The sequence below is a fragment of the Notolepis coatsorum genome (assembly GCF_963971535.1).
Source record: "Notolepis coatsorum genome assembly, chromosome: 10".
Taxonomy (NCBI): Eukaryota; Metazoa; Chordata; class Actinopteri; order Aulopiformes; family Paralepididae; genus Notolepis; species Notolepis coatsorum.
The window spans coordinates 50880988-50907847 of record NC_140174.1 but is presented as its reverse complement, the minus strand read 5'-3'; the positions used below and the strand labels follow the sequence as shown (position 1 = coordinate 50907847).

The 26860-nt window shown below is 41.6% G+C and overlaps 1 protein-coding gene across 1 annotated transcript in view; it reads right to left on the bottom strand.

Annotated features, from left to right (window-relative positions):
- Positions 1-26860, bottom strand: part of dnah9 (dynein, axonemal, heavy chain 9) — a gene marked incomplete at its 5' end in the record, with an annotated part of 366889 nt that overhangs the window by 98938 nt on the left and 241091 nt on the right. Inside the window, 3 exon segments of the mRNA XM_084323040.1 lie at positions 25226-25430; positions 25586-25708; positions 26336-26571. Of these exon segments, the coding sequence (XP_084179166.1) occupies positions 25226-25430; positions 25586-25708; positions 26336-26571 (564 nt within the window).

Here is a 26860-nt window from a genome sequence, read left to right as displayed (position 1 = left end):
ACAGGGAACACTATTCAAAGTGCTAGATTACATGTGCAAATTGAGCAGGGTAATTGCACAGGGAACTAAGGAGTTTTTACTCCTATTGCACTTAACACTTTGATTGCCCAACCCGAGATTTTCTCGGGTTTACCCCCCGCGGGTTGAATGCCCACTCACGAGAATTCTCGTATTTTCTCTTTTTTTTTTATTTATTAGAGATCTGAAATCATATTTCATCAACCGAGTCTACCGTTGGAAATTCAGCCACTCCAGGCGCTCAGATGTGAAAAAAGCGCCCCCTATCGTCTCCCAGATGGTAATTCACCCTTTTGGATTGAACTCAATGAAAATTAATGAGAAAAAAAATCCCTGACTCCACATTTTACTTCTCACTCACGCAGCCGGGGTCGATCAGCTCCACTAGTGAGCCTCAGAGCAGCGGGGATTATGTGTTTTTACAGTATACATGGTGAATCAATAAAAGGATCGATTTTTTCGAATGGCGATCAGGAATTGGAATAATCCATTTGGATACCATCTGATCTAAGGAGGAATCTATGTTACCAGTCTTAGGATAATCAGACTAGTTTTCACGGAGATATAAGCTTTTATGTGATTATGTGATATGGCTGATTGACTGTGCGAGCGGTCAAGAAATAGGAGAATAGATTTTCAGCTGGTGGCCAGAGCGTGCATGCGTACACACTATCGATAATCTAGCGTTTATTTGAAAAACGATTCATAAATAGGCCGAAAAATGACAGCGTTCTAGAATATTCCAGTAAAGGGTGATTATCATGGAATGTCTTAATTTTTCCATGAAAACAAGTGCTTTTCAAAATGCTAGAAAACGGAAATGAAGCGATAAAAAAACAATCTGCTACGGCAATGTTGACTGGAAAATGAGTCTTTGATAAGCGACGGGCAGATTAGACACATAGCCATACTTTAAAACATAGATTAGGCAATATTAACGTTAACATTGAAGTGGTGCTGGGCATTCAAGGAGGTAAAAAGGCAGTGAAAGTGTTAAAGGGGAACTATCTTACTATTTCTTTCACTATTTGGGCAATTTTACACAATTCCTATGAGTCTATGGAACACATCTGTACGTTTTTTATTTTTTTTTAAATGCATTGTTTTGTATTTCTAATCAAGTACTCTAAAGCAGCATTTTTCCACTTCAAGATTGGCTGGGCTCCGCCCATACTCGCAAATCGCTTTGAGTGACAGTCACCAACCAACGTTACATCCAGGAACTTACATCCAAACAGCCTGTTTGAAAATACTAGAATCCAACATAGTCTGGTGAAAACGCACCTTATGTTATGGATGGATCATCACTGTTTGTCCTCTTCCTCTTCATAATAATATTCAATAGTTCGCTCTAGGCGATCGCCATTGTAGGCGATCGCCCAGCAGTAGTCTGGGGAGCTCTCAACTCTGCGACAAATAATGTTACCTCCTCGGCCGGTGTTGTGCCGAATTCGGACTCCCTGCCAGAATCCGACTCCCCCTCGTGTGAACGCGCATACATACACTATCAGATTTCTGTCATAAAACGATAAAGCGGACAGAAATGCGGGAACGTTTTGATTATATTTAAAAGGCTTTGACATTGTAAAACTAAATAAGTGGAGTTTCGAAGCTGTAAGCTGAATACAAGTCTACTTACTGATTAGATACTTTCTTTCAGTCCCGAAGACTTGGTACAGGCTAGCTCCCTTCTTTAGCAACAGCCAGGAAATCACTGCAGCATTATAAAGTCCTTCGTCTTTGCAAAAGCTTGTGGAGTACGATATCATTAGGAAATGAGTGCAAGGATGTATTCGCTGCTTGCCCGTTTTGGTCATAACGTCAATGTTACACTAACTTCCTCGAATTGTTGATTGTGGGCGGTGGCTACCAGAGCCTTCTCTGGTGGCTAGTGGCTACAACCACAGAAGGAGCTGAGATATGCAGATCAGTGCCTAATTCACGTCAGCGAACCAGTCAAATCAGAATGGCTTGGTTCAGTGGGGGAGGATCTTGTCTTGTATGAACTGGAGCAATCCGCCAAAATGAGAATTTGAGATACATACAGTGTTGGTACAACCCCACATTGCTAGAAAACAATACTAAACACTGGAAAAGGCAATTTATAAGATAGTTCCTTTAAACCGGGGTTCTCTAAATGTATGACCTGAGGATAGAGTCTCTAATTCAGTGAAGGGGGTGGTCTAAACTGTCCAATAGACCTGGCCTTATGGAGAACTTGCTGGTCAAAGATAGAGGAGACAGACAGGGGAGCCTGTGGGACATCAATTACCTCACCAGCCACTTTCACAGTAGTTCTCAGGTGTTTCTTTTAATCTCTGATGTTCAGGTTAACGTACCAAGCAGTCATAGAAAAAGTTAGAACATATTGAATAGACGACTTGCAAAACAATTACATGACTTCCCTATCTACATTAAGTACAAAGGGAAGTACAAACGCTGCTGTCCCTTCTCACATTAGCATAAAATGTCACATTATTGTCAATGACAGTCAGTGTTCCAGGATATTTATATTGTTCTACAAAGTCGATGCTAGAATCATGTCCTTGGTTTTTATGATATTTAGTTGGAGGAAGGCCGCATCACACCATCTGACAAACGCAACCTTCACTCTTGCTTGAGAAGCATTCAGAGTAGAGCATAGGGTCATTCTTGTCTTTTATTATTACAAATAATACAAATACAATTACAAATTGAAAGTCCGTCTTAATAGTCCATGTTTTAAGGAGTGATTCTGGGAGGGTGCACTGTAGTGACTGGTTCTAGCTGTGATTCAAGGCGTTATTCTGAGCAAATGAATTCTCCAAACACAACATGGCAATGCTTTGTTTTAGTTTTTTTTATACACCATGCACTTCCATTTGTCTCTCCCACTCTCACCTCGACGCCGCTTCATGTAACCACCTGGGAGCTGAGAGTCTGTTCTTCCCTTCCACAGCACAAGGTACCCATGACAAAATACCTACTTAGCTATGATCAAGCTAGGGGAGCAGATACTTTAAAAAGGGCATACTGTTAAATTGCACTCTTTAAAGACTGGTGTCCTTTAACAGTGGTTATAAATGTTATTTAAATAGTTTTCCACCACTATTAAAGGGGAATAACTGTCCTTTTTGGAAAACCTATATTATTTACTACAACATGTTAGAAAAAAGCCTCATTGAGAACACGCTTCAAACCCTTTTGGGGAGAGCGTGATCAACGAGGAAATGAATGGAGCGTGAAATCACAGCAACATTTAAACTTTAAATACAGATGCAATAACAGGCTGACTAGCATTTTCTGGAAGAGGAAACACTTGTAAGGTAGGACAGGTATAACCTACATTTCTGAGTTTGGTCGTTTTCCTGTAGCCAATTTGTGAGCTTACTCTCTGGAAAGCGTGAACGGCGCAGACAAAGGGCTGTGTGGTTGGATCAGACAAGTGGTGTTCTGGTCAATTTCGCCCTTTAACTTTTTGTTCACAAGTTAGATTTGGAAGTCATGCTTACCAGTGAGCAGTAAGGCTCACAAAATCAATGGACACTGGAAAATTAACACTGAGAAATTTAAGATATACCTGCCCTAGGTTAGAAGCTTTTCATCTTCCAGAAAATGGTGCTCTGCCTATTATTGAATATGTGTTTTAAGTTGTAATTTCGCGCTCTACTCATTTCCTTGTTGAGCTGCTTGGCGAGATTACTTTGATGACACTCTCCCCAAAAGGGTTCGAGGCACATTCTCAGTGAATGCGCAGGCATGAGTACAGTGCAGACCATGATGTACCCCCTAAACAATATACATTTCAGGAAAATTGCCCATTGTTCCCCTTTAACTACCACACTACAAAGGGTTAACCCTTTCATTACCACACTGCATAAAGTTAACCCTTTCACAACCACACTACAACGGGTTAACCCTTTCACTACCACACTACAGAAGGTTAACCCTTTCACAACCACACTACAAAGGGTTAACCCTTTCACTACCACACTACAAATGGTTAACCTTTTCACTACTACACTACAGAAGGTTAACCCTTCCACTACCACACTACAGATGGTGTGGTAGTGAAAGGTTAACCTGCTGTAGTGTGGTAGTGAAAGGGTTAAACCCTAATTGAGGCACTGCCTTGTTAAATCGTATAGGCTCATTTAGGGAACTCGATCTTGTGCTTTTTTGGCAATTTGGTGTACTTGAAATGCCCTCTCTCCTTTTAGCTTGGACAGGGAATAATTGGCAGGGAATAAAATAAATATTAACCAATGGATGAGTCATCTCATTCTGAGAAAGAAAGAAGAGATATGTCTCTTTTAGAGCCAGGAGGAAATACCATCCCATATAAAAATGTACTATTAACTATTAATGAAAGTATTACTGTTTTATTGTCTTCTCTTGCCCGCTGAAATTACATTATTATGGGGGGAATCACCATATTATATTATATAATATTATATTATATTATCGCAATACTAGAGTCATGATATTGTAATATTACGATATTATTGTAATTTAAGACCTTTTTTCAACTGCAAATTGTGTCCCCAATGGAAAACTGTCAACATCTGCATGGAAGATATATATATATAAGATATATATATATTAGGGCTGTCAGTTTATCGCGTTAATTAGATTAATTAATTACACAGCAAATAATCGCGTTATGAAAATTAACTCAAAATTAATTACAATTTTTTTATTTTTTTTATAATAATTTTTTTTTGTATCTCATCCATTCCATAGGAATGTAGAATACACATTTACAGATTTTTTTTTAATATGGTCCATTTGCATGTTCTTGGTATCTGATTCTAGGGACATCTATGAATCTCAGGGAATGTATTCCCAGTGTCAGAAATACTGTGGGCTACAGTAGATCCACAAAGAATGGATTGCACGGTGCAAGTTGCACCCTTACTTACAATTCATTATGAATTGAAAATGTAAACAAGACGAAAGTCTTTCTCTGGTCTGCATTCCCTTAACAATTGTGTGTATTGAGCCGTACTGTATTGTACCCATTCTGCAATCTGTTAATAACATTTTCATTCAATCAATCAATCTGCGCGGTGATTGATTGAATGAACATTTTATTTTGAGTAAATTGTAATGAACCAAATGAGAATATCAATAAATTTTTTTTAATCTTTGACTGTGAATAACACCATGCTCAAATTGACCAGACCTGAAAAATCTAAGCAAATTGATTTGATTTGATTTGATTTGATTTGAAGTCTTTATTTCGAACATGCAATGAATACAACAAACAATAACAAAAAAGAAAAACAACTCAATCTGCATGTTCGAAAAGGAGTAGGAAGAAGTATACACTTATTTAATCCTACCCCTTTTCCACTACTCAAATGAGTGTACTATTTTAAACATAAAAAAAAAATATATATATATATATATATATATATATATATATATATATATGCAAAACAAAAAACAAAAACTATATATGTATAAAATAAAATAAAATAGAAAACAAAATAAAAATGTAAACACCCGTGAATATCAAGTCCCTTCTTCATCCCTGTACCTTGTGAACATAATTTCCTTATACATCAGTTTGAATTGTCTCATGTTTGGACATTGCTTTAGCACCACATTTAGACTGTTCCACAGTTTCACTCCACATATTGAGATGCAGTGTTTTCTCATGGTAGTGCGTACGTTTAGCACCTTTAAATTGTGTTCTCCCCTCAGATTATAACCCCCCTCCCTATCAAAGAACAATTCTTGAATGTTTCTTGGAAGTGCATGACTTTTTGCTTTATACATTAATTGTGCCGTTTTAAATTCCACAAGATCATTTAACTTCAATGTCTTTGACTCCAGAAACAATATGTTAGTGTGATCACGATAACCTGCAATGTGAACTATCCTTATGGCCCTTTTTTGGAGTATAAAAAGTGGTTGTAGTGTAGACTTATAATTGTTTCCCCAGACTTCAGCACAGTAATTTAAATATGGTAAAACTAGTGAACAGTAGAGAATGTAGAGTGATTTTCTATCCAGGATGTGCTTTACTTTACTCATGACTGAAATGCTTCGTGAGAGTTTAGATTGGACATGTTTTATGTGAGGTTTCCAACAGATTTTATGGTCTATTATTACACCTAGGAATTTATTTTCATAAACTCTTTCAATAATCACATCATTTATTTTAACTTGTACCTGAGTATCCAATCTACAGTTTCCAAACAACATAATTTTAGTTTTGCTCAAGTTCAATGATAATTTGTTTCTATCAAACCATTCCTTCAATTTCTTCATTTCAGATGTGATGACCTCTAAAAGCTGCTGGACATTCTCACCAGAAAAAAAAAGATTAGTGTCATCCGCAAATAAAATACATTTAAATATATTGGATACTTTACATATCTCGTTAATGTACAAGATGAACAGTTTTGGACCCAACACTGACCCCTGGGGGACACCACAAGCAATGTCCAAACATTCAGATTTATAATCTCTCATTGTCACAAATTGTTGTCTTTTATTTAGATAGCTTCTTACCCAGTCCAATACTACCCCCCTGATCCCATATCTCTCCAATTTCCTGATTAATATATCATGATTAATAGTATCAAATGCTTTTTTTAGGTCAATGAATACTCCAGCTACATGTTTTTTTTTATCTATGGAATTTGTGATTTTTTCAATGAGTTCTATTAACGCTAGTGATGTTGACCGGTGTGTTCTGAATCCATACTGGCTATCGGTGAGTAAATTATGTTTATCAATGAATTTATCTAATCTGTTGTTGAAGAGTTTTTCTAATATTTTTGAAAACTGAGGAAGTAGAGAAACAGGCCTATAATTTGTGAAGTGGTGTTTATCGCCAGTCTTGAACAGAGGTATGACTTTTGCTATTTTCATTTTATTCGGAAATTAATAGATGGAAGATGATTAAACAGAAGGTTTTGTAGATACAGTACTGAATTCTGCCATCCGGACACATGCAATTTGAAATATGATTATAGAATATAGAATATGAGGCATAAAATGGTAATGCGATTAAAATGCGATTAATTAGATTAATTACAAATCCTGTAATTAATTAGATACATTTTTTTAATCGCCTGACAGCACTAATATATATATATAATATATAATATACATCATCTGTTTTGTCTCATAAGATAACGTTTTCAGTCTGTTCCCCTCACTATATATATATACAATACATCATCTGTTTAGTCTCATAAGACATCAGTTTGTTCACCTCACTCCAATCATTTTATTGCAGCAAAATAGGATCGTCAAGCAAAAAAAATTTAAAACAAATTATATCGATACTTGTCATCAGTGTATCGATATAATATCGGCATGCAAAATATTGCAATATATTGCCCCGACCCCTAATAGCAATACTATAGTGAATGACTAAAACATAGTTACATACTGTAGTGGTTAAACGACACAAACACTATAGTGATTTACCATTTATTTCTATAATATTCCATTACATAAATACTATAGTGGGTCTTTCTTTTTTTGTATCTACTTTTTTTCCCATTTTCTATTTTTCTCCCATCTTAATTTCGTATCGTCCAATTCTACCCTCCCCTGTCTCGAACGCTGTTAGGCCATGCCTCCCACAAGCCGGCTGCAATGTGGACTAAGCCTTACATCACGTGTCCCCTCCGGTACTCAAGGAAGCAGCAGTCGCATCTTTTCACCTACACAGCGCGATCTCTCAGCGTCGGGGGTCTGCGTTTGGAGGGCACGCCGCCCCGTCGCTTCCTGATTCTGCTGCGCAGGCGCACCAACCAACCTGTAGGAGTCGCTGTCCACAACGTCCAATCCCCACCCATCAGCTTCCCACCCCCTAATACTGCCAATTGTATTAGTATGAACGACCAGCATAGCAATGCGGAGAGCTGGGCTCAAACCCAGCGTCTCCTGCATTGGTGGTGAGCGCCTTGCCCACTGCACCACCTAGCCGCCTTATAGTGGGTCTTTCTGTGGTAAAAGGTGTGTGTATTAAAAAAATTACCGATAGGGGTATTATAAGTATGAGTATATTTAATTTTTATTTGGGATACAGCACTGGTCTGAGTAGTGGTGAGTTTGTAAAGAGGGGTGACTTACACACAGTGATTCAACCCTGACCTTTCACCTCCACATCATAAATCCCCCCACCCCCCTTTCGGATCCGATAATGAGTCAGTTATTAACGATTAGCTCCCCCCCAGCATACTGTACATGTAATTACCCTTGCCGGGAAAAACAAACAATTAACCAGTCAGCAGAAAGCCCTAATTGGGATTAAAACAAGATAATACATCTATCATTTTTAGGCAAATGATTAGCGAGCGCCACAGAGCAGCCCCGTTAAGGTGATTTGGGAAGTGGAGCATTTTAGTCCTCATTAACCGCGAAGGCCCATGTGTGAATTAAGTTGGATCCGTGTATGAACACTAAAAGCACAGACACACACAAACACACACACACACACACACACACACACACACACACACACACACACACACACACACACACACACACACACACACACACACACACACACACACACACACACACACACACACACACACACACACACACACACACACACACACACACACACACACACACACACACACACACACACACACACACTCACAGGAAGGGAGGTAGTTATTATGGGCAGAAGGTTGTTCGGCAATCCCTCATGCACTCCAAAAAGAAAAAAATAAGTCAAGTTGACATTCTGAGCCTCTTAGCTCGTCTTGGATGGATTTAAATTAGAGCTCTTCCCCTCCTACGGCTCAGTGGCAACGCTAACCTCATTAAAGGTAGAATGGTAGAATGGCAGCTAGTCGCTCAGAGAAGAATAAACAGGTACAGCCAATTTGCAAGCCTCCCATCAGTCTGATGATGGTTATCAGCCGGGGTTGTTTACCGACAACAAAAAGCCATTCAGCACATGGATTGCTACGGAGCCTTGTTTTGATAGCGCGGCGCTTGGGAGTGTGTACATTCGCCCCCCTCTCAACTTTCAGCGTTAATTAAAATGATAAGTGAGTTCCATATCGTGTCCCCCCCCCCCCCTCTCATCCTCCCATCTGAGTGAAATGCTAATTAAACAAGCTTCATTAAATCACATTTCACTTCTTCTCCGCTGTTTTTTTTTATTAATTCTTTTTGCTGAGGGGACATAAGGCTTAAAATAACTTTTGTGTGTATCTTTCTTTTTTCTTTATACCCTTCTCTAGTTATAAAAAATTATGATTTTGTCCGCGGATGAAAGCCTACAGGTCTGAATTAAACCCTGCCTACAGAGGCCCAACACAAACAAGGATGAAAAAAAAATCATCAAAATGTAAATGAAGACGTTGTTTTAGTAAATCCGGCTCTGACCCGTTAACGGGAGTTTTTCAAATTATCTCCCCAAGATTCCGATCAGACTCCGGAAACACCGCCGTCGGGTCGAACCCGCGTTCCGTGTGAGGTGTCATTTCAGATTCTTATGAACGTGTTACCCTGGTTAGATTGCAGGCGGCGAAGGGGTCCGTGCTAACAAGAGCCACAGAGCGGGGGCAGTGAGAGGGGGCAGTGAGAGAGCACGTGTCAGTCTCTGTCATGTCTAATTGCTGCGTTGCAGTACAGTGCCTCCGAGCCAATACATCCCAGAGAGCTGACGTGAGAGAACCCCCTGCCTCGGCGGGACGACAAGACGAGCGAGTGGCATCATTAGGCGGCACGGCTTTGATCAAGCCAATTTTCACCTAATTACAGGCATTGACATACATGTCGCAGACCATTCTGTGTATATCGTAAATCTCAGCGCTCATTACTTGCCAACAGTCAGCCGTAAAGCTGCCAGGAACCCGCTGTACTGTACAACGTGTACCGGAGCAGCCCTGACCAGTCATTAATTGTGAATGGTTAAGACACATATAGGGTCCGATACTGTGCTTGTGTACTCGTAGTTGTAAAACTACTCCAATACTACTACTCTGTGCCATGTTTGTTTAGAAGAATTAATGTTAAAATATTTATTATATTAATATTATTTTAAATTAAAATGTCAGCAACAGCATCACGTTGTATATTTAATTTGTTAAGATGAGAAAGTGAGGAACATGGGGTGGATGGGTGGCGCAGCGGACTAAGCGCTTGTCACTAACACGAGAGACACTGGTATCGAATCCGGCTGTCAGCGTTGCCTCCGGCTTGGCCGGCCGTCATACTGGCTCAATTGGCAGAGTCAGCGGGAGGGAAGCCGGTGGGGTGGTATTCTGGTCGTTGTAAACAGCGACTCCTACAGGTTGGTCAGGGCGCCTGCACAGCAAGGGAGGGAGATGGTGAGGGTAGTGTGACCTCCCACACGTTACACCTCACCAATGAGAGTCCACGCTGGCAGGTGAAAAGATGCTGCTGGCTGTCTCCTATGTCTCGGAGGAAGCATCTGATAGACTTCAGGGCTCCCTAGACCGACCAGTGGGGGGCACATGCGAGCAACAACCAGGAAGGAGAGGGGGGAATTGGCACAACGACTCAAATTGGGATGGGAGAAAAACACAGAAAAACAGGAGGAGAAAAAGTTAAAAAATAAAAATAAAATAAAAGTGAGGAACATCTGATGAAAATAAAAGATGTTTTCAAAGTCACTGTTTGAAATATTATTAAGGACTCATATCGGTACTCTGTACAGTATCAGCAAGTACCCAAATGTAAGTACTGTACTTGGTCTGAAGCAAAGTGGTATCGGGACATCCCGACCGGACACATATAGACTCTGGGACGCAGCGGCCCCAACCCTGGCACTGGGGTTGATACCAGGCTAAAATCAGTAGTTCCCTCAATACTAATATCTGACACAGAGAGACATGTGTAATATGTCACAAATCCCAAAAATGGAGCGACTTAGCTTCCTGCTTTTTTTTATAATTTTTTTTACACAGGGCAGAATATTAGATCTCTCTAATGGAGAACATTGATTACATATCAATAATTTTTTGTCCAATGACCTCCGACTAATGGACACATTCTATACTGTACAGCAAAAGTAGTGGATAGAATTTGTGCTCTGCTTTGTCTGTATTGGCCAGTACATTTGGATTCAGTGCTTCACTAACTGCATGTCCGACGATACAGTAGCTATGATGATTTTTTTTTAAAAGGCTGAATAAGTGGACCTTTCCCTATCGTGCAGGTCTACGCCTCATGTGTAGTACTAAGGACTACACAGTTTAAACATTAAAGTGAAAATCCAACCTAAAACATAATTCTGTTGTTATTGCCACGAAAATGAACTATTAACTATTAAGTATTAATTAAATTATTACTGTTTTTTTTTCTTCTCTTGCCCGCTGAAATTACATTATTATGGGGGGAATCACCACAGGCCCCATGATATATTATCGCAATACTAGAGTCATGATATTGTAATATTACGATATTATTGCAATTTAAGACCTTTTTTCAACTGCAAATTGTGTCCCCAATGGAAAACTGTCAACATCTGCATGGCAGATATATATATATAATAATATACATCATCTGTTTTGTCTCATAAGATATCAGTTTGTTCACCTCACTCCAATCATTTTATTGCAGCAAAATAGGATTGTCAAGCAAACATTTAAAAAAATTATTATATCGATACTTGGCATCAGTGTATCGATATAATATCAGCATGCAAAATATTGCGATATATTGTCCCGACCCCTATTAGCAATACTATAGTGAATGACTATAGAAACATAGTTACATACTGTAGTGGTTAAACGACACAAACACTATAGTGATTTACCATTAATTTCTATAATATTCCATTACATAAATACTATAGTGGGTCTTTCTGTGGTATTGTGTGTGTGTGTGTGTGTGTGTGTGTGTATTAAAACAAATTACCAATAGGGGTATTATAAGTATGAATATATTTATTTTTATTTGGGATACAGCACTAGTCTGAGTAGTGGTGCGTTTGTAAAGAGGGGTGACTTACACACAGTGAGTCAACCTTGACCTTTCACCTCCACATCAGAAATCCCCCCCACCCCCCTTTCGGATCCAATAATGAGTCAGTTATTAACGATTAGCTCCCCCCCCAGCATACTGTACATGTAATTACCCTTGCCGGGAAAAACAAACAATTAACCAGTCAGCAGAAAGCCCTAATTGGGATTAAAACGAGATAATACATCTATAATTTTTAGGCAAATGATTAGCGAATCAGTGGACCTTTCCCTATCATGCAGGTCTACGCCTCATGTATATTAACTCATTCTGCGCCAATCACGGAAAAAGTCGGGTTAACTCGCCAACCGTTCAGCGCCAATCACGAGAAAATCGGGTTTTAATCGTTATTTCTTTTATTAGCTATATCCATACATTTTTCGTCCATCCAGCCTGATGTTATCATTGGGAATGGGTCTGAGCTTGCAAAAGGGCAAATACCGCCGCCTACGCCTTCCAGCCGGTATTGCACTCCATTAGAGCCGATCTGAGCCGTGTGGGAGCGTCGCGCTACGACGGCCATTTCATGTATGCACGAGGAGACATAATAATGATAATCTAACTGTAACTGAGGGGTACAATTCCCTGACTGTATTGAATAAGTATGGTATCATTAAACCACTACTGAGTTATGTACATTACTACTGGCCATACAGTACACATGTATATGTGATGAACACCCACACAATAACACGGCTTAACAAAGAAAGTCCTGTTTGGAATATTTATTAGAAGAGCATCAATATTATCTTACAGTATTGAGAATTAGAGTCGCGCTTGTAAGGCGAAGAATGTGCATGAATAGGTCAAGAGCGTAAGTCCATGAGCATATTACGATGGGGATAATTAATACCACCTGTAGCATAAGAATTATATAAGGTACACTCGTAGGTTAGCTGGAGATACTAGGGGGGTTCCCTCCGGTTGTAAGCCAGCAGGGGAGAGGATTTGTCGGTAGCAAAAGTCTGGATCAACGAGGAATAAAGAGACTCCAGGTACAGGAGACGGTGCAATAATCCCTTGGTCCGTAGACAAAGCAACAGCTATTCTCCGGTATGCACTGCAGCATGGATGAAAGCTAGCCAGCCTCAGAGTCCTAGAGGCGGGCTCGACGGGGCTCCTCACAGGGTAAATCCCACACGGTAGTGGGGGTAGACGATTCTCTGCTCCAGCAGCCACAGGACCAAAGCAATATAATCCAGCCGAAAAGGGCTCTGCATTCGTCGGTGTAGGTTATCCAGTGTACATATCCACACGGTTCTCGTCTAGGGCTCCTCGGATGGCGGCACAAGGTTAGGCCGCCCAGCCTGGATAAGCACACTAGCTCGGTACGATGAAACGTTGGTAATGCTGGTCACTGTAGAACGGTAGCCGCACGATACACTATACATAATAGACTATTACTTAATAATAGAATAGGTCGAACTCGACGATACAGCGTTAAACTCTGACACTTCAGCTATCAATTCGCACGCGGTCTCAAGGCTCTATTTCGGGGCAAAACGGGCCCACTTCACAGCACGTTGTATCGTGGTGAAGGCTTCTGCTTTTAGTTACTAAGTGCATCTGTATCCACCTGCGCCGTATTTATACGTAAAGTGAATAATCTAGTACCAGCCTTATTTCTGTCTCGTATTACTGCGCAAACCTGGGCATGTTGAGACATGTCTTAGCGGTGACTTTGAACTAGACATTGGGGGTATGGCCGTGGCGCCTAGGGGGTCGCTGTCCAATAGGAGAACGAATATTATGGTCTGGCCTGTACTAGGTAAAGGGATATTCCGTGTATATGTACAAAGAATATACAAGGGATATCAGACGATATACAAATACTATACAATATATCTCAAGTAATAAATATATATATTCGGTTTAATCTGACCCTTTGTAACACTAACGTTGATTTCAGGAAGATTCGATAATCAGGCGAAAAATGACAACGTGATAAGTGTATTCCACTAAAACGCTATTATCGCGTCTCTTCCTGGGATTACTAAGAATCACCAAAACTATACTCATATTCAAAACGGTATAAAACGGAAATGTACGGATGTTTTGTGCATGTTGACTGGAAGCAACTCACTGACAATCGACGGGTGTATTAGACCCATAGCTATAATATAAGATATATTTTAAGCACTCGCAAATGTCGCAGTCTCCCCATTGATTAAAGCGATGGTGATCTAGCGCCCACTGGCGCCCCGACCCCTGGCGCTGATTGAGTTAAGGACTACACAGTTTAAACATTAAAGTGAAAATCCAAATTAAAACATAATTCTGTGGTTATTGCCACGATCTTGTGCAGTTCAGGGTAAAATAGAGTGCCAGCTGTAAAAGTTAGCTTCCTGTCATGTGGAAAATATTAATGAGATTTGTAATCTGATCAGCCGGATGGCCTGTTTCTGTCCGAGGGAAGCAACAGTTGTGATTGGAGATTTGAGAAAAGAGGGCAGGGTTTGAGATAGGTCAATAGGGCTGGCACCTGGCGAGTGATTGGATCAACTATCCGTCCATCGCTGGCTATCGAGAAATGCCTTCAGTGCCGTTCTTTGCTCTTCTTTCAATGAAGAAATGCCCTCCAGTTCTGATACTGTATAACTGTATAGTAGCATCTATTCCAGTGTTTCTCAAAGTGTGGGGTGCGGCCCCCCTGGGGAAATCAACCAGGGGAAAGGTCTGTTTACACGGAACCAATTCACTGAACTATTGTTTTAACGTCGGCGTGTTTCTCACGACTAGGGCTGCAATGATGAGTCATCTAACTAGTGCGCAATGAATGAATCATGTTCAATATAAATAACTTCTCTTAAACCACTGTTTGAAGTAGCCAAAACGTTACACTATAAAAAAACAACTGGATAGTTGATGATAATAAATATTTCACTTCATTAGCAGAAATATTCAAAACGTATTAAGTCTGCTATAAGCTATTCTCCCTCTCTCTTAGCTTTAACTGATTATTGAGCCTGTAAACCAGAGGAAGGAGGTGTATCGGAAGACTCTCCACATCTACAGCGGTGATTTACATAGATGTATATATCATCTTTTTTATAATCTTATCTCAGAGTGAAAAAAATCTCTCTTGCTGGTAGTTAAAACAAATAAAAAATTATATCTAAAGCCAAAAACTACATTTTGTTCCCTGTTTTTCAGCATTTAGCTACAGGCATAGATACATTGTATGTAATGATAAACAATGTCATAGTAACTGGTGGGTGTTATATTATTTCAAGATAATAAAGGAGCTATAATGAGTCAATAGATAAAAAGCAATAATGGCATGTAGGTTACTCACCCTACTCATGTGCAGTAGGCATCCACACTAGATAGCATTTACAGACATTAATAAACTTCATGGCTCATCTCCTACTCTGGGTATTCAGTAGGTGGTGTCAGAGAGGCAACTATCCATGTGACCTAAGGATCGTAGTCGGCCTACCACACTTGAAAAACATGGTAATAATTTGGAAATGTTCAATTGCAAATTGAATCAATCGCTGTTGTTTCTCTGGTAAATTTATTTGGTAAAATGAATCGCGATGCTTCGTAAACAAACAAGTGTGACAGTAACATCAATAAACCCAAAAACCAAGTCAAGAAAATACAAAGCTTATCTCGCACCCAGTCTGAGGGTCTATTGAACTATATTGTTATGTATGTTATTGTTCTAACAAAGCGATTGCACAATTACATATTTCCCCCTCAGTTTTTGGTTATTGGTTGCACAATTTTGAACGCTCATTTTATTTCAATACATTTTTACTTTAAAATAGTAAATGTTGGTCCGCCAAAGGTGGGCCTGACAGAAACAGTTTGAGGACCACTGATCTATGCTAACCTCTCCAAGAACAGCAACAAATGAACTCCACACAACTCTCCTCCTCCTCCTCCTCCTCCTCCTCCTCCTCCTCCTCCTCCTCCTCCGGCACTTTGCAGCACTTTGCAGCGGCAATTGGGGGCATTTTGCAGTACTTAACAGGACCTGTATTTTGCCGTTTGCGAGCTCAGCCTCACACAGGGTCATGGGTACATTTTGACGTTAACCAAAATGTGGCGGCAAGCCATTAAGTCCTTTCATTCCTGCTGAGGTGAAGAATCTATTCCCACATATTAGGAGTAACCCTCTATTGCTCAGTCAGAGAGAGATGGGGAGGCTGGTGGGAGGTAGCCGCCACAGTGCCAGTCAGAGATAACTGGGACGCAGATAATGTCATACAATTTCCCTGTGCACTTTCGAGTTTGCTCATATTTGCTACAACTCGTAGCATGTAATCACACACCAAGCACGCCGCGTTTTCCTGTTTTGGAAAAGGACGCGTATCATGGTTTTTGAAAGCTAAAACACTTTCCCCCATTAGAATGTATCGGAGCCTGGTGAGAGGATGTAGCACAATGCTAAGTTAGTTTATTAATACTAAAGTGATCAGTGGCTTAGTACTATTAAACACCGTCACCATGTTTAAATAGTTTAACTATTGGACTAAATAAGTCCAATAGTCTGTGTGTAAATGTATCCATTGACAACACAGCAGGAAATGCCTGAGTGAATTCTGTGTTAGGGTGGATTTTTGCTCAGTTCGATACAAATTAATCCACAGTAGATCTTTTTTGGAAAGATTCCAGTGTGTAAATGTAATGTTATATAATTTTATGATACTTCATAAAAGGTTTATGAAATTTCATCTTGCATTTCATTTTGCGTGTCTGGTTCACTTACAAAATAGATTCTCCCTCATGCTGCAATCACATACTGGTACAAATACACACACACACAACACACAACACACAACACACACACACACACACACACACACACACACACACACACACACACACACACACACACACACACACACACACACACACACACACACACACACACACACACACAAAAGCACACGCACAAAGAGGATCCCTCTCTCGCTAACTGAGGGACCCAAAGCCCTGTAATCATCATCCATCCACTTAGCTTGCTGTTAATCAAAGCTGCCTGCTGACTGTTTTGGAATCAAAGAGCCCATAGCTGCTGCCTCTCATGATATTAAAAGATAGAGGGATGTTTTTATGTCAGGGTATATCGTTAAAGGAGGGATAACGATGAGAGAGAGAGAGAGAGAGAGAGAGAGAGAGAGAGAGAGAGAGAGAGAGAGAGAGAGAGAGATAGAGAGAGAGAATGCTTAAGCCCGACTGCAGAGAGACCCTGACTCCTTTGAGTGCCGCTTTTAATTACAGCTGAGGAGCGGGGATGATAACCCTTTCACTGCCGCACTACCAAATGGTTAACCCTTTCTCTGTGACAAGACATAATGTTAACCCTTTCACTACCATACTACAGAAGGTTAACCCTTTACTATCACACTACAGACGGTTACCTTCTGTAGTGTGGTAGTGAAAGGGTTAAGGACACTCCTGAACCTTGCCGAGTTGTTTCCCATCTGTGATAACACCTGATGTGCGAGACAGAGATCCGACGCCTTTTCTTTTTTTATTCTTTTGACACGACGGGTAAAGTTCTGAATTCCTGTGAACACTTTATGGGAGGAGATCAGAATCAAAACTATTCCTCCTCTCCGCTGACTCATTCTAAAACACTGCTGTGTAAATCCTACCAGTCCCAGCTTGGCCTGAATGTGAGTAGAACATTAGTACCCCTACCTCCCCTCCCCCACGACACCCGAATTTCCCCAAGGGGATCAATAAAGGAATATAATATCTTATCTTATTGAAAGATATGACTGGTTTACGTTATGATTATAAGTATGTATGTAAACCCCTTTAATTCAGGCAAAGTGGTGTTTAGTCTTTTACACCGAAGGTGTCTGGGCAGACACATTTCACATGCATTTATACAGTGGTAGGTGTTTAGGTTAACAGCTCAGGCAAGGTTATAGCTTGCCAGTGACAGCGATATGGTGACCAGAGATGGGAGATAGATGCCAGGCAAAATCTTTTTAAGATACCGAACCGACAGAACTTTTTCCGGTCGAAGCCAGTCGGGTTCTGACAGAGCAGATAACAACATCGAAGAGAGAAAGGCGACCCTCCTGAAGGAAATTGATGATTTGCATTTGGTTTATAACCTATAGATATTAGTTTATACTTGTTAAACTATAAATGCTGAGGAGGACAGCTGCCATGTATGTGTGTGTGTCTTCAGTCAGACGGTGGACGGCGCAGACAGGGCCTTTATCAGCTGAGCTCCCAACCCTCAAAGATAAGACATTGTCCAGGGTCATCCACAGAGGCGCTTTATATCAACATTCTGGAACCACACAGGCCTTGTCCAGACTAAAACGATTTTGATCTGTTTCGTTTCGTTTTAAGGTTTCCGTAAAAACGAAAACGTCTCAAGATAATAAGTGCATGCCACAAATTTACAAAATAAATGTCTTTCCTGTTTCTTTTATTTTGAAAACCCCTGACCGGAAGTGTTATAGTGTCTGTTGCTAGTAGCTTAACTTGTGTCGGCCGGTTCTGTGCTTTTCGAGCTAACGTAACATTAGTCTCCAACGGAGAGGAGAGAAAGACCTCGGCTCACATGCAGCTCAAACTACCTGTTGGAATAAATTAATTGATTGATGTTTAACTTGTCCCTGTGTGTGTCCAGTCATTTCGACTAGCAAACGTTGTCATAACGTTACCTCAGGATACCACTGTCTATTGTATTTAGTTGGTTAGCTATTTAGCTAATGTGGATAGCATTTTGAATAGCATCAATGCTAGCTGGCTGGCTACAGCTTTATTTACTAAATTATGGAGGCTTTTTAATCGTCAAGGTAAGAGAGGATTTGTCATGATCAATGCTATGGAACAATATGTGCTTGGGTTTTCAGAAAAAGGCCAGCTATGTGACTCTAATCTCTAGTTAGTATCGTGTATTGCATCACAGTAGCCTCCCGATCAAGCATGTGTGTGCACCTCGGTTGGGAGTGTGTGTACAGCAGAGCCCCGCTCCGCTTCAGACAGATAGAGAGAGCACAGCGCGTGTGTGAGCATGTGTGTGCGCCTCGGTTGGGATTGTGTGTTAGCACAGCAGAACCCCGCTCCGCTTCAGACAGATAGAGAGAGCACAGCATATGTAAAGCTGTAAAAGCCCGATCAAGCTCAATAGCTGTACATGCCATTGTTGTGATGTTTTCACACGCGGGGTAAGGGAGAGGTGGGCTATCGCTTTTTCATCGGTTTAGGAGAAGACGCGTATCGCTTGTAAAGATGGTGACGCAATGGGGGGCGTCTTCAGAATTGCGCACTCTGGGAGCTGGTATCAGAAAGTATCGTCTTCAGGCTGCCAGAACGCAGTTCCATGTGGCAGAACGGTGCAAACGATCAAATACTTTGCCTAAAATAGGGTGACCAAACGTCCTCTTTTGCCCGGACATGTCCTCTTTTCACGCCCTGTCCGGGGCGTCCAGGGGGGGTTTATAAATTCATGGAAATGTCTAGGGTTTCATTGTTTTTCAGTTTCAGTTTCAGTTTCACTGCCCTTTGCGAGCATCTGAAGGCTCGGGACTGCATTTTTCGCCGAACATATAAATTACAGAATTAAAGCGCTATTCGTTGCCCTTCGAATGCCATCTGAATCGCCAAAATCCGTGCCTCGGTTCTCGAGTTACATGCCGATATGTCAGGCGTGCAACTTTTTACATGGCGCGCCAGATTATCACCCCAGGACTCCCGGAGAAGCATGCAGTTGCAGAGCCGCAGAGCCAGCGGCGTTCTCAGGGCCGCGCGCTGACGGCCGCGCTGTGAGGGCCGCTCAGCAGCGCCACCCACCCAATGGCTGAATTGCCAATGGCTGAATTGGAGTATTGCACTGTGCGGGCACAGCTGCGAGATCCGCGTGGGGCCAGACTCGAGGGAGTAAATTAACTATACTTTTGCTCACACAATATCTTGAATGAATGCGTTTATTTATTTCGAACATAAATTGAAAATAAATAATAATAAAAAACAAGTAATAAACAGATTAAAAAACAAACAAGCAGGAGTATAGAATGAAGTGTAAACGTATGTATTCCTACCCCCTTGATTGATTGATTGATTGATTGATTGAAAACGTTATTAACAGATTGCAGAATGGGTACAATACAGTACGGCTCAATACACACAATTGTTAAGGGGATGCAGACCAGAGAAAGACTTTCATCTTGTTTACATCAGGGTCCCCCATTTTCAATTCATTATGACATACATGACATACAAATAGATCAGTATACCTTCACACTCTATTATCTTATGCAACTCATATCACTCCACAAACTGAAATATACATACATTGTTGAATGAACAGCCTGTTTCTTGAAGTTAGACTCTCCTCTAAATTGTAACCCCCCTCTCTATAACAGAATTTTTGGATGTTACCCGGGAGTGAATTGTTTCGTGCTTTAAACATGATTTGTGCAGTCTTAAATTCAGCCCGGTCCCAGAGTTTCATGGCATGTGATTTAAAAAATAGTGTGTTTGTGTGTTCCAGATATCCTACCTTATTGATAATCAAATCAAAATCAAATGTATTTGTAAGGCCCGACAACACACGTTAATGTCCCTTCAGGCCCATGTCCCTTCAGGCTATGGATTTGCGGTGTTTTCCAGCTTATACAAAAAATATATATATTATTTTGGAATATTGCAACTATACTACACAAAAAACGTGAGTAGTACACAAGTTCAACTCATGTTCAGCCCTATGTTACTCATTAGCACTAAAAGTGATTTTTCTTTATTGTGTACGAAACTTCAGAATGTTATCTTTCAAAAGAGACCAGGCTTATGCATGTGCTATAAGCATAATGTATAAAGATAAGCTTTGCAAAAAAAGTATGCAGTCCTCAAGTTCAAGTATAGAAAAAAAATTGCCGCTTTTCTGGGTGCATGTTTCCAAGCATATGTTAAAACAATAAAGGCATCTTTGAGTAAACTTTGAGTAGAGATTCAAGATTCAAGAGGTTTATTCATCACATACAGTACAGTACACAAGACATAGTGAAATGAAGGTGGCCATGCCCGCTTCGATTGTGCAAAGTATCATTAAGTATCTCGAGGCTGGGGCCAGCATGTCCTCTTTTTTGGAAATCAAAATATGGTCACCCTACCTAAAACGACCAAATCGTTTTAGTCTGGACATGGCCACAGACTCTCCAGAGGGGGGGGTAGGGCAGAACAGTGGCTGGCGTCGCATCACTTAGTAACGAGAGAAAGGGCGTGGCTACGGGGCTGGCCGCCGTTGCTAGGGGAAAGACGTTATAGCTGTGAGTTTATTCCGGTTTAGGAAGACTAACCAGACAAGCAGACAAGCGTTTCGAAACAGCAGCTGAGAACGAGGGCTGGGGGAGGGGAAAATACCTCCAGAGCCACGAGATAGCTAGCTTCGGCTAACAGGGAAGGCTTTTGGCTAACCACTGGGCCGCAACAACCATCGAGCTGATAACAGGAGAGATCGGTAGAATAATGAATTTACTTTCTTCAAGGACTTTCCAAGACAATTCAAACTGTTTCCATCTTGTTGTACGAGTCTATGTTTATGGAGAATAAACATCACCATCGGAAAGAAACCAGTGTTGATTATTCTGATTACGGATGTACTAAAGGGGTGAGCCAGCGTGTGACAGCCAGTATGATAAGTGGAGTATAAAGAACACAACGCAGAGACTTCACGGAACCACAGGTGATGAGTTGATTAGAGGCTGAACACGCGAAATCCAACACTCCTGATCAGGAGGGCTGGGGGGAGGGGGGAGGAGGGAGGTGGAACGGGGAAGGGGAGAGAGCGAGCTAGAGAGAGCGAACGACGAAAGAGAGAAAAAAACAGATATATAGATATTTTCTTAGCTTTTCTTTTTCCTCCTTCATATCATTCTGTATTAGACCTTTGTTTATGTAATATCCTTTTTTATATAAACAGTCCGATTCAGTGTACGATTCTTCAAAATGCACCGGGGAATAGATAGTGGTGTCTCAGCCAGTAAGCCGTGGGAGTACAGAATTCCCCCACGAGTGAAGAAAACACAACACAGACGGCAGAGATGGCACGGACAGAGGCTGATAATGATCGACGACCAGGCTGAAACACAGATTTCTAACATTATCTTATCTTACGAGAAAGGACAGAGCAGACTGCTCTTGAGGTCATTTAACATCTGCAACGGGCTACTGTGCATGTTCCACCATGTCTGTTGTGGTCAGTGTAGTCTTCTTTGCTGTTGTGTGCTCCTGGGGGGAGGAGGCCAGCAGGCTCAACAAACTGATCATAAAGGCCAGCTCTGTCACAGAGACTGGACACTCTGGTGGCTGTGGCAGAGGAGAGGATGAGGTCCAAACTCATCTCTATCATGAGCAATGACTCTCACCCTCCGTGCAAAGAGCTGGTGCAGCCAAGGAGCACATGCAGCTATAGACTCATCCCCCTGAGGTGTGCTAGTATGGCATGATTCAGGCACTGCTTTATACCAAGTGCCATACGTCGCTTCAATAACTCATGTGGCGACAGCCCTGACCTGAGCTGGGAGGGCTAGTCTGCAGCCTGGACACACACACGCAGACACACACGCACACACACACACACACACACACAACACACACACACACACACACACACACACACACACACACACACACACACACACACACACACACACACACACACACACACACACACACACACACACACACACACACACACACACACACACACACACACACACACACACACACACACACACACACACACACACACACACACACACACACACACACACACACACAATCCTTTTTGTGAGTCCATAAATTTACTTCAGTTTTGGCCTATGGGATGGGAACCTCCAAACATCAGACATGAATGTCAAATGGTTCGGCTTTGGAATAGACTTGTGAAGATGTCTGATCAGAGGCTCATTAAAACTATATTTAATTGGGACATTTCACATGGTCATCCTTGGGCTAATGACTTGAAATCCTTATTTTATGGGAACAATTTAGCATTTATTTTCCTGTTGATATACAGTATGGTGTTGTGAAGGGCCAGATTAAACCGAATATATATATTTATTTATATATATATATTTAATTGTATTTGTATATTCTCTAATATTCCTTGATATCCCTTGTATATTCCTTGTACAATATGCATTGAATATCCATTCTAGCCTACTGAACATCCCATAATAGTCTCCATTCTACTATTGGTCGAGACCTTGGTGCCAGGCTGCCATACCCCTCAGACCCAGTTCAAACGTACCGCTCAACATGTACGAACAAGTCCTAGTTCCGCGTAGGAATCTGGCTACCGCACCACTAATGGGACTATTTGTTCATAGTGCGTATATATACTGCGCTACTAAAGTAGGACTTTCTTTTCAGTCCAGTTTCTTACCCTCCAATAGAGTCACAGACGTAAAGCCTCCCCGCGACGCCACGTGTGGGAGTAAGGCCAAGTTCGGCTTACCATCGGTATTGAGACATCGTGTATATTAATATTTGAATAGTCATATTTGGCACTATATCGTCGAGTTGGACGTAGTCTATTAAGCTAATAATAGTCTGTTAATATATAGTGCTTCGTGCGGTGAGAATACTACCGTAGTCAGTACCCCATCGTTTCGGGCAGAGAACTGGCTGCTTATCCAGGGTGGTTGACCCCACGTGAAGCTGCACCCGAGGAGCCCCAGAGCCGACGAGCGAGTGGACCTGTATACCGGATTATTCTACCGACGACAGCCCGCCTTCCCCGGCACGGATTATGCTTTGTATACGTTGATTATTCCATGGATAAAGACCCCCGACACTGCCGTGTGTTGGAACCCCCCCCCCTGGAGAGGACGCAAGGTGAGGAGACGCTCTGCAAGACGAGGTCGCTTCACGTCTCTCCTCCGTGGACCGGAGGACGCCGGCCCACAAAGAGTCCACCTGCTTTCATCTGTGGTCCAAGGATCGCCGGCGCATTGAACGGCACTACAGTGGGTTCACCTGGGATACCCTTGGCCGGATGAGGCAGCCGGACTCTACCCCCCCCCCCCTTCCTACTCCTGTCGGCTTACAAGCGACCGGATTAACCCCCCCCCCTAGTGTATCCAGTCTATAATCATTAAAGTATCATTGCTGCTTTTCCTTAACTATTCCAGGTCGTATATGTACCACCTGCGCCTTCAGAGATTGGACATTCTCTATTGATATACCGACGAATACTCTTGCCATAAAAGTGCATACTAATTCCCATTCATAAATGTGATTGATTTGATTAAGTGCTTGCTCTACACACCATCGCTGTGTAGAAATAAAGACCTATTTCTAGTTCGTACATTTGTGTTGGATCCGTTTCATCTACGTGACAGTGTTCATCATAATATATTTATGCCGAGTACTGGGTGGCCGAATATTAAGTACAAAGGTAGTGGTAGTAAGTATCATATCTAGTAATACAGTCAGGGAATTGTACCCCTCAGTTACAGTATGGTATAAACAAAAATTATGAACTTATTGTCTCGTAAAGAATAGTTACAGTGTAGAGCCTTATGTGAAGTATAATTTAAACAAAAGACAAAGATCCCTATGTGCACAGATACGGCCAGGGACATTACCAGCCCTAGAGACAGTTTAATGGCACCCCGGAGGAGGACAGACTTTGTTTGGTGTGTGAGCTATAGGCAAAATTGAGAATGAGGTTCATGTTTTTGTTTTACTGTCCTGTCTACGAGGACATGAGGGATGTACTTTTTTGTAAAATGTCCTCCATTTATATTGATTTTCTTGAGCGGGGATTGGATATGAAAAACTTGAGTTGTGCTTCAGGAAGAGGGTTTTCCTTATAGCAGTTATAGTATTTGCCAAGCTTGGGAGAGAAGGCAGAATACCTTTAAGACTGAGCTGCAATCTGTATTTAAGTAATGCAATTAAATGTAATGCAATGTAATAATGGAACACTGCAACAATATCTTTGGTGTCTTATAAGCCCATGATGATTGGGCACTTTGGGTGCATGACATAAATAAAAGATTAAATAATCAATCAATCAATCAATCAATCAATCAAATCAAACCACACACACACCTACGCACGCATGCACACACACACACACACACACACACACACACACACACACACACACACACACACACACACACACACACACACACACACACACACACACACACACACACACACACACACACATACACACACACACACACACACACACAGCTGGAGTCTATTCTGTTCTATTCTATTCCATTCTACTCTAGCTATCCTCACCCATCATTACCTTGAGTTCCTCCAGGTCAGGCCTCTCCATGCTGACCACGGTGGCCAGCAGCTGGTCCTCCAGGCCGTCGCGGGTCACAGTGAAGTTCATCAGGGTACACTGTGCCTGCAGCTCTGGCTGGTAGTGGGGGCTGGCTAGCTTGGTGTGCAGGATCAGCCGGAAGCTGGGGTTGTACTCGCACTCCTTGTCTCCAATCTTTATGTACCTGATGAGAAGGGGAAACGTTTTATAAGAAGGAATTCTTGGATACCCCCAAAGACAAAATCACTGTGACTGAGATACCGATAGGTACAGTATGTTAATTAGATGAACGATGGTACAGTTTTAAAAGTGCGACGAGTCTCTCTCTCTCTCTCTCACCTGCCCTTCTTGATGGTCTCCCGGCCCAGTAGAGGCCCCAGAACCGGATCCACCGCCTCCTCCAAGTTCTCTATCAGAACCACGTCACCAGCTGCCAGCGCTCTCTCTATGGCATCCAGATAACTAGCAGAAGAACAATCAGAATCTCAACATCCAGTCAACTCTCAGTCCAAGGCCATGTCATCTCACATTTACATTTACATTTAATCATTTAGCTGATGCTTTTATCCAAAGAGACTCGAACAACAAGTCAGCAGGAGGGGTACATCTCTGGCAGCTAAGGGTAAGTGGCGTTGTTCATCAAATAGTGTCAAACTTGAGTGTTACACTCTGAGTGCATATAGTAGTATGCACTCAGAGTGATTATACTAGTAATGGGCAGCTTGAATTACCAGGTCCAAAAACCAACGCTTTAAGGAGATATTTTATTTTTAGATCCTCAAAACCTCTGCTGCATTTACAGTAAACAAACTTTAAAACATAATCTTAAATTGTATTTAACACTGTAAAGTATTTTTGTTTTCTGTTTCTTTGCTCGGATGTAATTTTAGCTATCTTATTTGTTAGCTTCATTATGCATTGTGTGTTGAGTACTGACTTTTAATAATTTTGTTTTGCAACAATAATTGTTTTTGTATGTTTTTTGTGTGGACCCCAGGAAGACTAGCTGGTTGCTATGGCACCAGCTAATGGGGATCCTTAATAAAATCAAAATCAAATCTTAACATCATCCGAGAACGTGGGTCTCACCCTCTCTGTCCGATGCGTATGACACGCAGGTCGTCTCCATATTTGGTCTTGATCCACTTGATGCCTTGCAGCTGCGGGTCCACCATGAGCGGCCAGCGCTGGCAGGAGGTGAGTATAGTGGCGTTCTCCGTGGACATCCTGTCGGCAGGAAGACCCTCGTTCTGCCACATGGCGATGTCGGCGTCGTCCATCAACATGGTCAGGGGGTCGAGGTCAGGGGTCACCGGAATGGGCACCTGGTGGACGGTAGTTAGAGAGAAAAAAGGTACATACATATAAGCGGGGTATGGAACATAGGAATGTATCTGCAAATCTGCATTATCAAGTGGTCATTTGTCTTTTACACCTAACATGGTTGTCTGTGAAATCAGTATTAATTTGGAGCATGAAAGAGTTGATTTGTTACCATTTGTTGCCAAGGCCATTTCTTCTATTCTATTAAAGTTCTGTGAGTATAGACGGGTTTCTTGTTTATACTCAATACCTGCTGAATCACGTGACTGAGTTGCCCCCTACCTACCCCTT